A 16926-nucleotide genomic window follows, 5' to 3' on the forward strand; every position below is an offset into this window, starting at 1 on the left:
ATATCCCATCCATCCCTGTCCTCTGGCAGTGGGAGCCATTCCCTGTGTCCTGTCATTCCATGCTTTGTCCCCAGTCCCTCCCCAGCTCTCCTAGAGCCCCTTTAGACCCTGCAAGAGCTCTGAGCTCTCCCTGGAGCTTCTCCTCTCCAGGTGAGCACCCCCAGCTCTCCCAGCCTGGCTCCAGCCCTGGAGCAGCTCCATGGCCTCCTCTGAATCTCTCCAGCAGCTCCAGCTCCTTCCTGTGCTTCCCAAGGCTGAGGCAGCTCTGCAGGTGGGGTCTCACCTGAGTGTGAGAGGGGCTGAATCCCCCCTTTCCTGCTGCCCACACTGGGGATCAGCCCAGGGAAGGGGCGTTTCTGGGGCCAGCACAGAGGGCTGGGGCACACTGAGCTTCTCATCCACCAACATTCCCAAGCCCTTCTCCTCAGGGCTTTTCTCCATCCATTCTCTGCCCAGCCTGTGTTTGTGCTAAGGATTGCTCTGACCCAGGTGCAGGACCTTGCACTTGGCCTTGTCAAACTTCCCAAGGGTCTCACAAGCCCAGCCCCTTCAGCCTGGCAGGGTCACTGCATGGCAACCAGCATCACCAGGGGATCCAGAAGACTTGGCATCAGCCCTCTGGATCAAGGCATTTATTTTCTGTAAATGAAGTGTTCCAGGACTCCTCCACATCCTATGGTGCAAATGAACAACCCCAGTCCCAGTGTGGAGTGGAGGGGAGCCATGAATGAGAGAGACCAGACCTATCTCTACTGGAGTCAGGGAAATCTCCAAGGTTCTTCTGCCCTATGAATGTGTTGTTACTGCTCCTGCTATCTGGACTTGAGTTTTTCTCCTGGCTATCTGGGGCGGGAGCTTCTTTCCCTCCAGGAATTTTTTGGGAGGAAGTTTCCCAAGGCTGTGTGGGGGTGGCTAATCTCTGCTGGCTTGACTCCTATCAGGGGGACAGGCTGCTGCAGGTATGGCCCCACAGCAGAACCCTGCTAAGCCTGCTGCCTAATGACTTTCCCAAGGTATTTTTAGCTGCACGTAAACTCCAGGAAAAGCTTTTTTGCATCTGAGGACACTGTGGCCTTTGTTCTGGCTTCTGGGAATGGGGAGGTGCTGGCTCGGCGTGGCTGCGGTGGCTGGCACAGCCCTGTCCCCTCACAGTGTTCTGTCAGCTGCCCAGGAGCCCCTGTTTGAGGGGTCTCAATGGCCCCTCGAGCAGTGCTGAACCCCTGCTGACCTCCCTGCTCAGGCTGGGAGTGCCTTGGCAAAGCCTCTGGTTCTGGAGGGGCATGGAAAGGGCTGCTCTTCCCAGGTGTTGGGATGGCCACGGGCCCCCACCATGATTGGAAACCAGCTCACCTCTGCCTGCTGCCAACAAAGATCTCTGTTGCAAAGCCCACTTGCAGGTGGAATTAGCCCTGGATTAACGATTAAATGTCCTGGATTGTTGAAACTCTCTGGGCTGGAGGGACAGGGTGATGAGTGCCTTCCCATGGGCTGGGTGTTCCCCTCACTGCTGGGATGCTGGAATTGCACAGAGGGTGCAGCTGTGGGATGGCTCTGGGCACTCTGCCTGATGCTGCATCTCCCGTGCATGATGTGGGGATCTGTTCAAGGCACGTGTATGCCTGGTGAGACCCACATTGCCCTGTGTCACCAGCACAGTGGCTGTGCTGGACTGACACTGCAAGTGACCCTTGCTGAGGGGGCGTTTGCTCCTGTTTTCCATGGCAGAAGTACCTGGGTGTTGGCTCAAGGTCAGTCTGTGCCCTGCCCATGCTCACAGGGAAGCTGGGACCAGGGAAATTGCAGATTTTCCCTATTATAGCAAGATTAGTCAGCATTTGGTAATGAAAGCTCGGCCTTTTGGAACTAAGTTGACAGCTGGAGAGTTTAAAAGCAGTTGCCACCTCCCTTCCCGCTGTAAGGGTGCTTGGTTTGGGATTTGCCAACTTTCCACCAGGCAGCAGGCAGAAGACAGAAATGGTTTTGTAATTCCAAGTTGCAAATGGAGCCTTTGCTGTGCCCATGCTGGAGGAGCCTCTGCCGTGAGAAGCAAGGAGGAGCCCAGATTACTGCTGAATATTTGCCTCTCCTCCTGGTGCAGTGGGAGGCAGGCAGGACCTGAGCTCACCTGTGGGCTCTGCTGCCTTGTCACTCTGCCAGGCACTCGGGATCAGGCCTGTGCTTTCACAGGAGTCTCCTGTCTCAGTCAGGATCATCAGCTTTTCCTCATCTTAATTTTGTTAACCCTTGTCTGTGAAATAGCCCTGGCGTTGAACTCCTTTCTGCACCAGTGGGTGCCTTGGAATGCCCACTCTGGGATACTGAGGATGCTTGTGCCTCCTGGGGGAAGGAGAGAGTGGGCTGGAAGGAGCAGATCTGAAAACAAGATTTGTTCTTAGTCACCTGCAGCATGTCCCTGCTCCGTGGAGTGGAGAACGGGGCTCACCGTGCTTCCCTGGCTCCCTGCTCAGCCCAGGACTGGGGTCAGGGCTCTGTGGCCACAAGCCAGGCACTGCTGTGATGCCCTTGGTCTGTGTGAACTGTGGCAGCACACAGCTTCAGTCTGGGCTGGCTGGTCTGGGAACTCTTCTCTGGCTGTAAAGAGCAGGAAGGGCCTTTTCCAGGCCTTGTGGGCAGCTTGTTGGAGACAGGAGCTGCAGGAGGGATTTGCAGGCTGTTCAGTGGGTCACAGCCAACAGGTCATTGGGCACTTGGGCTTGGTCAGGACCATCAGGCTGGTCTAGGCTGACCTGTGGGCAGTTCCCATCTGGTGACCTGCTCAGAGCTTGGATTACCTGTGCAGAAACTGCCTCAGTGCCAGCGTGTCCCACGGTGGCTCTGAGAGCCAAACCACATCCTCTGCGGGTGATGCTGCCCACATGTGCTCCTGGGAGGGTTCATGGCCTTGCTCAGTGATGCTGTGGGAGTTAGAAACTGTGAAAGTACTCACAGGTTCACTTCCAGCCCAGCTTTCTGTTGGTGCACCTGAGCTGGGCAGGACTTGGACAGAAATGACTTGTTGGAAATATTCTACATATACATATGTAATACATTACAGAATACCTGTAATGTATTCTACATTACAGGTGCTGCCTGTAATGTAGAATAGGGACTTTTACTTGGTGGAGGCTGTGGGCTCATCCTAAGAGTTCTGGAAAGGCTGTGAGAGACTCAGAATTACTGTCTGCACTTTCATGTGGGGCTCTGCATGTCACACAGCTGGGAATTCTTTGGTGGAAATTCTCATTGGAATTCTCTCAGTGACCACTACCCTCTGGAACTCCTCCCTCCCTTCTGCAGGGCAGGAACAGGATTTGCTTCCACTCCTTGTCAGGTGGAGAGAGTCCCTGTACTGCAATGCAGAAGCTGCACAGGACAGTGGATGTGTTCCAGTTATCCATTTGCTTTCTAAAAGTAGGGATAATGGAACAAGATCAATGTTGAATGGTGCCCGTTAAAAGACAGAAACCCTCAGGGCAGCAAACAAGGGCTGGCTTCATCGGGTCATTCACGTTCACCAGGCTTTATCCAAGCAGCCGAGGCACCTGCTGCACCTCACCTGGCACCTTTACTGGGGCAGGCTGCCCAAGAAGGAGCAGGAGAGGCTGTCCCGGGCCTGCCCAGCTCTGAGCATTGGCGAGGGCAGAGCCTGGCTTGGTGCCTCCACCTGGTGACAGCGCCGGGTGCTGCATTTTAGCCTACATAATTCGGGTTTGTTCGGGAGACAGGAGGGAAACCTCCAGGGAGGGGACGGCAACGAGCAAATCCTGCTCCTCTCTGTGAGGCCAGTGTGTACAAATAGACATCTCTGCTGTTCTCCCTTTGCAGGGATCCCTGATGAGGAGTGTGTTGGATTGTTTATCCCGTTGTCCCTGCACTGCGGGCAGGACACACTCGCTGACATCCCCATGGGGCGGCTGAGCGAGCAGAGAGGCAGAGATCTAGCTTTTCACGGCATGAATGATGCACCAAGTCCTGCCTGGGCTGCTGTGTCAGTGGGGGGGATTTACTCTTCCCTTCCCCACCTCCCCCTTCCCTCTAATCCACTTAATCCCCTGACAACAGGACTCGATTACTGTCAGCTCTGCAGAGCCCGCGTTGCTAACGGGCAAGCTGCCTCCCCCTGTCTTGCAACAACAAAAGCACCAGCCAGAGCTGGGCTTTTGGTACCTCCAGCAATGATCCTACAAAGCAGAACAAACACGGCTCGATTTACTGCACATCCAAGTCTCCTCTCAGCTCTGCCACTTTAAAAACAAAACCTCTTTTGTATGCATGGATTTAACAAATATGGATAAACCTCGGTGGTTTTCTTACTGAAGGCAACTTTAGGAGCTGCTGGATCACACTGTGGGTTCAGTTCAGCTGTCATGCTGCCTTAGAGGGAATCTGGGAGTGATGGAGGGTGGATGGAGTTGGGGAGTAGTAATCTGTTGTTTCAGCCATGCACTGGATCTTGGCTCTGCCCTGTGCCCTCGAGGCTGTTGCAGAGCAGTGGTTGAAGGAAACAAGTGCCAAGGTTAATGTTGTGGCAATATTTCTCTGAGCTCCTGCTGTCTCAGCAGTCTGGCTGAAGTATTGCAGGTCCCTTCTTGGGTCCAGGGGTAAGTGGACCTCTGGTTCCAGCTCCTGAACCCTCTGCAGTTTGTGAAGGGTTTGGTATGTGGCTGGGGATGGACTGGCTTGATGCCCACCAGAACTGCCTACCACTCTCAGACAGTGCCTGTGATTTCTCACATTCCCCCTGTCTGCCTGACAGAGAAAAGACTTGAGGAAAAATAAACCCACAGCAGCCTTGCTCTGTGTCCTGTGTTAATAGGCTGGGATAACCAGTTGCTGTGGCGCTGGGATCCCTTAGAGCCTGCCCTAAATGACCTCATTTACAGGATATCTTCATACAGACCCTCTCCTGTCCCAGGGAGGGATGGGTGGCAGCAGGTGTTCCTGTTGGCTCAAGCACTGCCCGTGGGATCTGGAGCTGTCCAGTGGCTGTAGGCAGCAGAACAGGCAGTGTGTGATTCCCTGGGTGGACGCCTCTCTCCCCCAGAAGATCACACATTCCAAGGTAACAGCCTGTCAGCCTGTGCCATGTTCACTTCCCTCTTGTTTCCACAGGGGTCCTGACTGCTGGAGAGCACAACTTTCCTTTCCAGTTCCTGCTGCCAGGTAAGATGTGGCTGAAGGCCCTTCCCTGTAAACCTTGGATTTTGTATATACTTCCAGTTCAGAAACTGGCCTGGCTAAGCCTTATGACCTCTTCTTTCTCTCTCAACTCCAGCTTCTGCTCCTACATCATTTGAAGGCCCTTTTGGCAAGGTCCTGCATCAGGTGAAAGCTGTGATAGACACACCTCGCTTCTCCAAGGACTACAAATGCAACAAGATCTTCTATGTTCTCTGCCCTCTCAACCTGAACGACATCCCTGACATTGAGGTAAGAACAAGGAGGGGCATGGCTGGGAAATGCCAACACTTCAGCACTGGTCCTTGTCCTGCTGTCTGAGGAGTCACTGAGTGGCTGGACAGCTCTGACTGTGTGCTGTGACTATGCAAGAGCAGGACAAAGACCCCTCATCTCTCGTGCCTACTCCAGGTGATTTCTGACTCTTTTGGGTGTTGCTCTGAAAGATTTATCTGAATTTTCAGCATGCAGAGAGACATGTTGGCCAACAGCTTCAGGTGCTTGGAGACACTTGGGTTTGGGGAACTTGCTGTGGAGGTGAAAGCAACTAATACGACAGTAGAACTGTGGAGCTGGAGAAGTGAGACCTGTTGTCTGTGGCATTGCCATGTTGCTGGTTCTTTGCATCCTCTTAGGAGTAAATATTTCTGCTTGCTTGTTTTGAATCTCTTGAGTGTTTTCCCAGAGGCTCTCTGACTCTCTTGAGCCAACCCCTCTATCTCTGCCGTCCTGCAGCAGCCCAACACCATGTCCATCACCAAGAAGTTCAACTACAAGCTTGTGAAAAGTGGTAACATCATCCTGACAGCCACATCTGACCTGAAGGGCTACATCGTGGGCCAGGCCATCCAGCTCCGCACTGACATAGAGAACAAATCTGGCCGGGACACCGGCGCTGTGGTGGCCAGTCTGCTCCAGGTGGGTGTCCAGTGGGGCCATTCTCTGCCTTGTGCTGCTGCTGCACCCCATGGAGGCCTCTGTGAAACTGGGGCAGCGAGGAGCCAAATCTCCACTTCTGGTCCTCCCTACCTTCCTGGGGAAAGAGGACCTAGAACTTGTCTTGCTTATCCCTGCTCAGTCTGTCACACAGCAAGGGTATTCCTGCTCTGGAACATGCCCATTTGGTCTGTGCTTGTGCCTGTTTGACAAAGCAGTTGGGTGGGGTTGTGTCCTGGCTTACATTTGTGGGAGACAGAAGACCACCTGCAGCCTCTGAGCAAGCTGTGTTTCCTCCTGTCTGTGCAGAAGGTGGCCTATAAATCCAAGCGCTGGATTTACGACCTGAGGACCATCGCCGAGGTGGAAGGCTCAGGGGTGAAAGCCTGGAAACATGCAGAATGGAAGGAGCAGATCCTGGTTCCAGCACTGCCCCAGTCCATCCTGCAGGGCTGCAGCCTCATCCACATTGACTACTACATCCAGGTGAGTTTATCCGGAGTATTGTTGGGCTGGGCCATGGCTCTGTGCCCCTTCCCAGGCTGAGCAGTGTGGCCTGAGTGCTCCAGACATCAGGTGAACCTTCCCACTGCCGTGTATAATGAGGATGCCACTGTTTTCCCTTCTCTTCCAGGTTTCCCTCAAGTCTCCAGAGGTTTCTGTCACCCTCCCCATCTACATCGGAAACATTGCTGTGAACAGGGTCCCGCTGAGCCCCTCCCGCTCCATCCAGCACATCCCATCTGTGGTGGTCCCCAGTGCCCCCCCAGAGGAAGAGGAGGCTGCCAGTGGCTATCACCCCATGGACAATGTCTCCATCCCCACCAAAAGCCATTCCCAGCAGCAGCCCTTTAGCTACGCCCCAGGACTGAGCTTCCAGGAGATACGGGCGGACTCAGAGCAGACGGGCTCCCCAAACCACCCCACACTCTGCCTGTCCACGGGAGCCACTGTCCCCTACTATGCTGAGGGGAACGTGGTGCCTGTCCCCACAGCCAGCTCACTCATCCTGCCCCCGGAGTACAGCACGTGGGGATACCCCTATGGTGAGCAGGATCTGCAGCTGGGGGGAAACAGCTCCTACCAGCAGTCTCTGCTAGCTGTGAACTGCTGGGAATCTGGGGATTCAGTCAGTCTGCTGCAGGCTGCTGTCAGAGGGGATTGTGACATCTCTCTGCCTGCTTTAGCCTTTGGAGGAGTCCCCTCTTCCAGCTGTAAAAGCCAGCTGTCCTTCCCACATCCACGCCCATGCCTGCCCTGGGCTTGTCGTGAGAGGATCTCCCTGTTCTTAAAAGAGCTTTCAGCCTCCCACTGGTAGAAAAACTTCTTGGCTTGTGGTGAGACTGGTGGGAGCACAGCCAGGAAAATGATGTCACTGAAATCTTCTGTCTGACTTGGAGTGGGCCTGCAGCTGGTCTGAAGCTGTGGGGGTGGGAGCTGAGAAAGTGCCCAGGGTGGAACAGCTCAGGGAAATCCCAGCGTGCTGCATTCCTGCAGCCATGCTGGGGTGGCAGGGCCAGCAGTGAGTGCTGCATTCCTGCAGCCATGCTGGGGTGGCAGGGCCAGCAGTGAGTGCTGCATTCCTGCAGCCATGCTGGGGTGGCAGGGCCAGCAGTGAGTGCTGCATTCCTGCAGCCATGCTGAGGTGGCAGGGCCAGCAGTGAGTGTTAGCACAGTTGTATCCACATCACCCCCTCTCTTTGCACTGGGGTAACAGAACACTACATGTGGTACTTCAGCCCTGGGTTTGGGCACACAGAGCATGAGTGATCCGGAGGTGCTGGAAGACAGGAGGATGCTTGGGAAAGAAAGGGAAGAACACAACAGGACTGTGAGGTGGTGATTTTAACCTCCATGGGCATCAGGGCAGGGATGGGACTGGCTGGCTCGAATCCTACAAACCCCCTGTACCTCAGCTGGGCAGGCTGTGGGGCCCTGGCAGGGAGTGTGTGTTGGTGAGCTGCTTCACTCTGCACTGGGTTACACAGACTGGGGTGAAGGGAACCTCCCAAACGCCCACCATAACCTCTCTCATTCTTCCTTTCCCCCACAGAGGCACCTCCATCCTACGAGCAGAGCTGCAGCAGTGCCAACTCCAGCATCAGCAATGGCAATTAGCCCTCCCCTGCTCCGACCCCGCCGGCGCTGCCCACCCTGGCACCGCGGGGCACCCGCCTGTGGCAAAGTCTGGTACAGCACAAGGCGTCCTCTTGTCTCTCTGGCTGCTTTGGGGGGGGAACTGCCACATCCCAGCCTGGGCTTTTTATGTCTCTTTCTAGGGAGGGGGTAAAAATACCAAAAAGGGCAGCCAGAGCAGCCTGCATGCATGTAGGAGAGGTCTGGGAAACTGAACAGTCTCCTGCTGCTGCACCAAGTGCTGGAGGAGCTGGAGGTGCCCCTGGGATGCCCTGGGCAGCAGCCAGTTCCAGTACTGTAGTCAACACTAACTGCTTTACTGTCAAAGCACCTGCGATGCCTTATCTGAAATGCTCCTGACTTGGCACAGCTCCACTCTAGGGGAAGGCTGGGCTGTGTGGACTTGCTCTCCTCTTTTAGGGGCTGTGTGCTCTCTGCAAATGGTTTTGACAGCCCTTCCTCCTTGTCCTCTGAGGTCCTAAAGGTAGCAGGAGGTTTCTTGGAGTAAGCAGGTTTGGAAGGTCAGGGACTTTTAATAAGCCAAAAGCACAAGCCCTTGCTGTACCTGAGCTGTGGGGGGAGTGACTGGCAGTGTGAGTGGCCATGGGCACAGTGGGGGCTTGTGGGGGCACTTGCTGATAAGCCCTGGTGAGCTCTGGGGAAGATGCTATGGGATGGAGTGCCCTTTTCCAGCAGGGGTGGCTTTTCCCCACAGAGCCCTGTGGGACGCAGCCCAGCCTTGCTCACTGCTGGGCCCTGGCACACAGGACAGCAGCACTGCTCACTCTGGAGCAGGGCGACCACAATCCATGTCCCTGCAGGGTGCCCTGTCCTGCCAGGCCGCAGTGACGTGACCATCAATCACAAAAGTCTGTCTGATGCTACCTCTGAGCCTGCCCAGGGGCCCTGCCCGTGGGATCCTTCCCCCTGGGCTGCTCTCGTGGGGCTGTCCCTGGCAGTGGCTGTCCCTGGCAGTGGCTGTCCCTGGCAGTGGCTGTCGCTGGCAGTGGCTGTCCCTGCCCAGGCAGCCCACAAGGGGCTGGGCCAGGGGCCTGCAGTGGCACTGCTTTGCTGTGTGTCCCCTGGGCCTGAGCAGAATGTGACAATGAACACAACCCCAGTGGGAGCTGCTGCGCTCCTCTGCAGCCTCCACTGCACCTGGCGGTCGGGGCAACAAGCTGGGTTTGCTTGCAATTTTTCTTTTGCGCTTTTTCTCCCCCCACCCACACCTTGTTTAGCTTGTTTAGCATTGACTGCCCAAGCTGAGGAAACCACAAGCCACATCCTTCAGAGCCACAGGTGCCCAGCCAGGCTGGAGTTGTGGCCTCCAGACCTTTGGCACCTCAGAGCTGGTCCCCACACGGCCCCAGGCTGGGCAGGCACTACCTGACAGACCTTTAGGAACATTTCCAGCCGCTGCCTCCTTGCTCAGCCACCTCTGCACACCCTTCAGGCAGCTGGGACAGGCCCTGCTTTGCACTCTTTCTTTGCAAATGCTTTTTTATTTTATTTTATTTTATTTTTAAGCATTGAACTGCTTTAAGGGTAGTGTAGCAAAGGTGCCGTTCTGAGCAGTGCTGGCACAACATGCACCGATGATGATAGAGTGATTGTCATTGTCCCTGAATATATATAAATATATATATATATATATGAGATGAAGTTGTTTTTAATGATTGAATTCAGAAATACAAATTTTAATGCTGTATTTAATAAATTATTCTATGAGAAATGCTGTGCTTTTTCATCCATTTCTGATGCTGATCCATGTGCCTGTTCATGCCAAATCAGGAATGCACCTTGCTGATTTTTTACACAATGAAGTGTATTTTTTTTGCCCTCACCAGGAAGGATGGTGAACTCTGCCAAGGCAGCTCGGGGAAAACAAACACGGTGTAGCCTGACCACAGTGCCAGGCTCATAATTCCACATGGCTGGAGGGAATTTGGCACCATGTGGGCTTGGCTCTGGAGAGAGCAGCCACTGCACTGCTGCTTCCCAGGCCCTGTGTCCTGCAGCCTGGATTTGTCCAAGTGGCCCGGGGGTCCTGGGCAGTGCTCACTGCTGGCAGGGGTGGGCTGGTGGGGAGGAGGGGGAGAGCAGACTCTGCCTTTAGGAGGATGGAGATGGCATAGCCAAGGTCTGGCTGGAAGGGCTGGAGACCACCAGCCCCAGCCCTCTCCTAAAGAGCCATTTGCAATAAACTTATTAAAAGTGGAAGAAGGCTCCTCCCCACAACCCCACTTTGGTCATCCCATGTCTGAAGCATGGCAATGTTGCCTAAATGTTGTCACTGCAGGTAGCCCGGGGTGTGATTTGTGTCTCAAGCACAAAGATCTTTCATTCTCTTCTCAGCTTATGCTTCTGCCCAGCTTCCATAGTTCAGACTCTCCTTTGCCAGGTGGTCCAGCCTGCCATGAGCAGCATTCTTCATGCACAATGGGCCAAAGGCAGGTACAGCTCTTCCCCAGTGCTCCTCCTCTTCCTCCCACTTGGCTGAACCTGTCTTGCCTGGCTCAGTCTGCAGCTCCCATTGCCTTCCTTGCTGTTGGCTGTACATATCCTTGAACCCAAATCCTTCCACAGCTCTGGAAGAATTCCTGTGAGCTGTCAATGCTTTCAGTGCTTCTGGACTGCTGGGTTGGGCTGCAGCCTCCTGGCCCAGCCAGGCTCTGGAAGAGGCAGGCAGGGCTGGGACCAGGACTGGTCTCCCAGCTCCGTCTCCATCCCTGGGGCTGAGCTGCTGCTGATGTGTCCAGCCCATGTTCCTTGGCTGGAAGATGGGATTGCTGTTTGGTTGCTGTGGCCAGGGCTGTTTTTCCAGACTCCCAGCCAGCATCTGTCCTTGTTCCACCTCTGTTTTGGGAATGGCCCATCCGTGGTGGAGGCTGTGGGGGAGGGAGCCCTCACCCAGCCCGTGCTGGCCCTGTCTCTGCAGTGCTCCTCAGCTCACTCTCCCAAATTATATTTGCTACAAACAGGTCTTTGGGAGCTCTTGCTGTACCCTTTGCAAAGCAGGGAGCAAATGGGACCACCCTTGTCTGGTGAGGACTGTCCATCACCACCGGCTGCTGTGGAGGCAGCAGGAGCTGCACCTCAGGGTGGTCTTCATCCTTTTGGAGGCCAGGGCTGCTCCACAGCCCAGCTGCTGTGCAGGGGCCCCTCTCAGCCCTGTGTGAGAGGTGGCTCTGGCCAGGCTGCAGCAGGTCTGAGCAGCCTGGTTGTGCAGGAGAATTGACATAACAAGTGACAATCAGTGCTTTCCAACCTCCTGCCCTGCCTTGCCTGTGCCAGGCTGTGCAGGGAAGTGAAGCCTGACAAAAAGAGCCTTGCTGATGTTTTATGGAGCCCTTTGAAATGGGCCAGGACTGCAGGATGGAGGGGTTGGTCCAGCTCTCCTTGAACCCCCTGCTGGGCTGGCCCCAGGGCACTGTCAGCAGGTCTTTGGGGAGGGCTTTGGGTGTGGGGCAAACACTGGTTTTGTTTGGATTTGGGGTTGAGGTTGGACTCACCCTCTCCAGAGAGGGTCAATCCCCCTGTCCTCTGTCCACAACCTCTCTGGCTTCCACCTCTTGAAGTCCTGGGGAGTTCCTTTAGGCCCTTATTCATCCTTCTCTCCTCTTGCTGAACATTGAAATAAAGAGGAAAAAAGCCCATTTTTCTGATCACAGCTCTGAGGAAAGAACTTCAGCACGCAGGGATTCATTCTAATTCCTGGCTCAGATTTTTATAGCAATTGTTTTTGAGTTTGTTTGAAATGGGGAAGCGGAGCAGTGGGGCATGAGAGAAGTTTGTGAGTTGTTTCCAAACTCAGTGTTCAATGGAAAACACCAAAAATATAATTAGTTCTTTTTTTCTTTTTTTTTTTTTCCTGTTGCTTTTATGTCCTTCATGGTTTTGTTCTTTTCCTGCTCTCCATGTGTTTCACCTCTATATCTTTGGTTTTTCAATGTTGTTTGTGTCCTAAACTAAACTCTGCTTTGGCATCTGCTGTCCCATTGCCTACAGGAGATGGGGAAAGGGGAGTTGAGGGATGCAAAGACTCTTTCTTTTGGACAATGATTCTTTTTTAGCTTTCCACTGAACTTCCAGGAGTTTTGTAAAAATAAATATTTTCTGCTAGGACATTTTCCTGTTGAGCCAGCACAAGACAGGAGACACAGGGTGTTCTAGGCTCCATTTGAGTTTTATTCTGTATTTTAAAATATTTGCAACTATCTGCAACAGGAATGTCCCATCCCTCTCCCCAAGAGAGACTGGCAGGGTAAAACCCACAAAACTTGTGCCCGTTCTTGTACCACTACTTGTGGCTGTAATTCTTTATTCCTGTGGGTCTCTTTACAGATTTTGGGGTTTTATACAACTATTTATGATGGCTCTGTACAACCTAAGACTTCTGTGCAATTTATAACCGGGTTTTGAAATGCAAACTCACAGTTTTCCATGTTTACCAGGGCTTCTGGGGAGTATTTTTGTCCTGGGTTTTAACCCCCCAAATGTAAAGAACTGGAAAAATGTAAATAAAGATGATCTTTTTTTTAAGACCAAGGGTGTTTTGTTCTGGGTATGTGACGATCATAAATGATACCTCGGCTGAGACCTGACGGTGAGCAGGGCTGTCAGTGGAGGCATCCCCACTGGAGCTGGAGCTGAGCTTAAAGCAAAGCTACGGCTCCTCCAGCTCGGCGGGGGAATGGGCAGGGACATCCCATCGCTGATGGCTGGAGTCTGCTTGAAGTGGTAAAGTGAATCCAACAGGGAATGAAGAGTTTGGTGTGGCCCTCCTAGCTCTGGGAAGTTCATAAACCCAGAATAAACCATGTTTGGAGGAATGCTCAGTGTGGTATTGCTGTGTCTGAAATAGAAAAGCTTTTCAAAGCTTTGCTGCTTTTAAATAAGACTTTGTAGCATGGCAAAGTATTGAGCACATCCAGCACATCCTCTTTTCAAGTAGGAAATGTTGCTCCAGAAGGATTCCTGTTTCCTTAATGCCCAGCACAATCCCCACCATTGTTTTGCCATTTGCTTCTGTCTCAGCCTGGGTTTCCCTTTGGGATGGTTCAAAGCTGCTGCCTGGCTGATGGCACAGGCAAATCCTGAGCCAGGTGAGCCCACCTGAGCTGCCTGTGTGTACCAGGGGCTCCTTGGGGGTGGGGATGGGCTATTGAATATTGAATCCATCCTTTTCAGTGTCTCCTTCTGGGAATGCCCTGCTGCGCTGAAGGAGCTGTTGCTCGCTCCCATGGTGAATCACAGAATCACGGAATAGCTGAGCTGGAACGGACCCACAAAGATCATCCATCCCAACCTGCCCAGACCCCCAAAATCCCACCCTGGGCATCCCTGGCAGCGCTGGCCAAAGGCTCCTGGAGCTCTGGCAGCCTCGGGGCCGTGCCCATTCCCTGGGCAGCCTGGGCAGTGCCAGCTCCTCTGGGGGAAGAACTTTCCTGCTCTCCAGCCCAAAATCCCCGCAGCACAGCTCCGCGGGCAGGTGCCGCTGGGAGGACGCGGCCGCGGCCGGAGGAAGCGCCGGGGTTGGGCTCTTCCTGCCGGCCGGAATCCCAGGATGTGGAGCTGCGGCTCCGCTCGCCCGGCTCGGGCGGGAGAGGGCGATGTCCGCCCGGCTGCAGCTCGGAGCGGCTGCGAGGCGGCTCCGGCTGCCCGGCCGAGCCCCGAGCCCTGCCCCGGGCCGAGCCCCGAGCCCTGCCCGGGGCCGAGCCCCCAGCCCTGCCCCGGGCCGAGCCCCCAGCCCTGCCCCGGGCCGAGCCCCCAGCCCTGCCCCGGGCCGAGCCCCCAGCCCCGCCCGGCTCCCAGCGGCTGCTCCCGGAACGGGGAGCGCTGGCACAGCACGGCCCGTCCTCACCCCGCTGCCCTTCGCTCGGGATGGCTTTGAGGTGGACAAGAGCCGTAGCCGGTGGTGATGGGCTGCAAAACCTCTGTGTGTTCCTGATTATTTCGGCTTCTTTTGGGAGCCTCTCCCCTCCCTGATGGCTTGGGGAGGTTTGTCCCAGTGGCCGCTGCGTCTCTGTGTCCATCTGGGAAAGACAGAGCTGCAGCAAATGCTGCAGAGGAGCCGCCAGAGCCCGTCCTCAGCCCCCGCCCTCATCCCTGTCCCGGTGCCACCCCTGCGTGGCAGGTCTGGTTTGTAGGAGCAGGGATGAAGGAGGCAATTCCCAATATCCCACGTGGGGCATCCCCAGTGCCGGGTGGGCGATGCTGGGCATCCCCAGTACGGGATGGGCGATGTTTGGCATCCCCAGAGCGACATGGGGAGATGCTGGGCATCCCCAGTGCCGGGTGGGCGATGTTTGGCATCCCCAGTACGGGATGGGCGATGCTGGGCATCCCCAGAGCGGGGTGGGCGAGGCTGGGCATCCCCAGTGCCGGGTGGGCGATGTTTGGCATCCCCAATACGGGATGGGCGATGCTGAGCATCCCCAGAGCGGGATGGGCGATGTCCAGGCTGGCCCAGGCCGTTGCTGGAGCAGAGGTTCCCAGATGTGGCTCTTTGTGCGGGGAGCAGCCGCCCCATCCCGGGGGGATCCCAGGGGAAGGCCACCCACCCCGCCACCGTCCTCCTCCTCCTCCGCTCATCCCCCGGGAGCGATGGGACCCCCGGGGCCCCTCCGTGTCCCCACCGAGCGGGAGGCTCCGGAGGGGCCGCGCCGGGGGCTCCGCGGGGACGCTGCCACGGCCCCGCCGGTGCGCAGGGGGTTCTCCGGGGGGTTGGTTAATTAATTAATTAATTAATTAGCTAGTTCATTAATGAGCTATTGCTGCCAAACGGAGGGAGAGGCTGCTCGGAGGGGATGGAGCGGGCGGGGGCGGGTCCCCAGGCCCGGGGACTCTTATTTTGACCGCGGCGCTGCCGGGCCGCGCTCCGGGGCCGCCGCCTCCTTCCCCCGGCGCTGCTCGCGGTGCCGCGGCGGCTCGGCCGAGGCTCTGCGCGGCTCTGGGAGCCTCTCGGGGTCCCTCACCCACCCCCGGGTGCCCTGCGGGGTCCGGCTGGCCCGGTGGGGACCGGCCCGGGGTGACCGGGGGGACAGTCAGGGTGACCGGGGGGACACTCAGGGTGACCGGGGGGACACACAGCTCGGGATGACCGGGGGGACAGTCAGGGTGACCGGGAGGGACACACAGCCCGGGGTGACCGGGGGGACACTCAGGGTGACCGGGAGGGACACACAGCCCGGGGTGACCGGGGGGACACTCAGGGTGACCGGGAGGGACACACAGCCCGGGGTGACCGGGGGGACACTCAGGGTGACCGGGAGGGACACACAGCCCGGGGTGACCGGGGGGGACACACAACCCGGGGTGACCGGGGGGACACTCGGTGTGACCGGGGGGACAGTCAGGGTGACCGGGGGGACACTCAGAGTGACTGGCGGGGACACACAGCTCGGGATGACCGGGGGGACAGTCAGGGTGACCGGGAGGGACACACAGCCCGGGGTGACCGGGGGGACACAGAGCTCGGGGTGACCGGGGGGACACAGAGCTCGCGGTGACCGGGGAGGACACAGAGCTCGCGGTGACCGGGGGGTACTCTGAGAGTGACCGGGGGGACACTCGGGGTGACCAGGGGACACACAACCCGGGGTGACTGGGGGGGACTCTGAGGGTGACCGGGAGGACACTCAAGAGTGACCAGGGGGGACACTCAGGGTGACCGGAGGGACACACAGCCCGGGGTGACCGGAGGGACACTCAGGGTGATCGGGGAACCGAGGGGACACTCAGGGTGACCGGAGGGACACTCAGGGTGACCGGAGGGACACAGCCGGCAGGGCCCCGCTGCGGATGCTCCGGCGGAGCTGCGGGCTCTGCTGCCCCAGCCTGTCCCGCCCGGGTCACCGCGGTGCCTGCGGGCAGCGGCGGCAGCACCAACCCCCGGGCCGGGCAGTGCATGGAGACAGCGACAGCCCCGGAGCTGGCACGGCTGTGCCAGGAGTGTTCGGGGTCGGAGCTGTGGGTGGGAGCGGGATAACCCCGGCTGTGCCCCGGCCAGGGCTGCCCCCGCCCGCAGCGCTGCAGGGCCGGAGGTTCGCTGTAAGGCACAGTAGGAACCTCCTGAGGGGGAAGGGACCCCCAGGATCATCAATCCCACCCCTGTCCCTGTCCAGACCCCCCAAAATCCCACCCTGGGCATCCCTGGCAGCGCTGGCCAAAGGCTCCTGGAGCTCTGGCAGCCTCGGGGCCGTGCCCATTCCCTGGGCAGTGCCAGCACCTCTGGGGGAAGAACCTTTCCTGCTCTCCAGCCTGAGCTGCCCTGGCCCAGCTCCAGCCGTGCCCTGGCTCCTGTCCCTGTCCCGGAGCAGAGCTGGAGCTGCCCCAGGGAGGAGCTGGAACAGAAATGTCCATTTGTCCACTCAGAAGAGCGAGGTGTCAGCTGGGGCTGCGGGAGAGCGGCCTGAGGACCAAGGGATGGGGTCTGTCCCTTCAGAGAGCAGATAATAAATATGTAAATTGATTTCAGAGAACTCAAAGGCTCCTGTTTCCCTCCAAGAAACATGAACTGTCCTGTCCAGGAGGCTGGTGCAGCAGTACCTGCTCATCCCTGTGTCTCCCTGGGCAGGTGTGACTTCCTCAGGGTGCCTCCTGATACAGCTGTGGGGCCAAGGAACCCTTGCAGGTGTTTTATCTCCCCTCTTGTGCTATTTTCTGCTTTACTGG

At 56.8% G+C, this 16926-nt stretch overlaps 1 protein-coding gene across 1 annotated transcript in view; it reads left to right on the forward strand.

The window, feature by feature from the left end:
• Positions 1-12798, forward strand: part of ARRDC1 (arrestin domain containing 1) — a 37933-nt gene extending 25135 nt beyond the window's left edge. Inside the window, exons 3-8 of the mRNA XM_021542277.3 lie at positions 5113-5163; positions 5276-5430; positions 5914-6096; positions 6424-6600; positions 6749-7160; positions 8168-12798. Coding sequence (XP_021397952.1) covers positions 5113-5163; positions 5276-5430; positions 5914-6096; positions 6424-6600; positions 6749-7160; positions 8168-8232 — 1043 coding nt within the window. The 3' untranslated portion in view covers positions 8233-12798. The remainder of the gene's footprint in view (positions 1-5112; positions 5164-5275; positions 5431-5913; positions 6097-6423; positions 6601-6748; positions 7161-8167) is intronic.
• The last annotated feature ends 4128 nt before the right edge of the window (positions 12799-16926 follow it).

Source organism: Lonchura striata, chromosome 17 (genome assembly GCF_050655825.1).
Source record: "Lonchura striata isolate lonStrDom1 chromosome 17, ASM5065582v1, whole genome shotgun sequence".
NCBI lineage: Eukaryota > Metazoa > Chordata > Aves > Passeriformes > Estrildidae > Lonchura > Lonchura striata.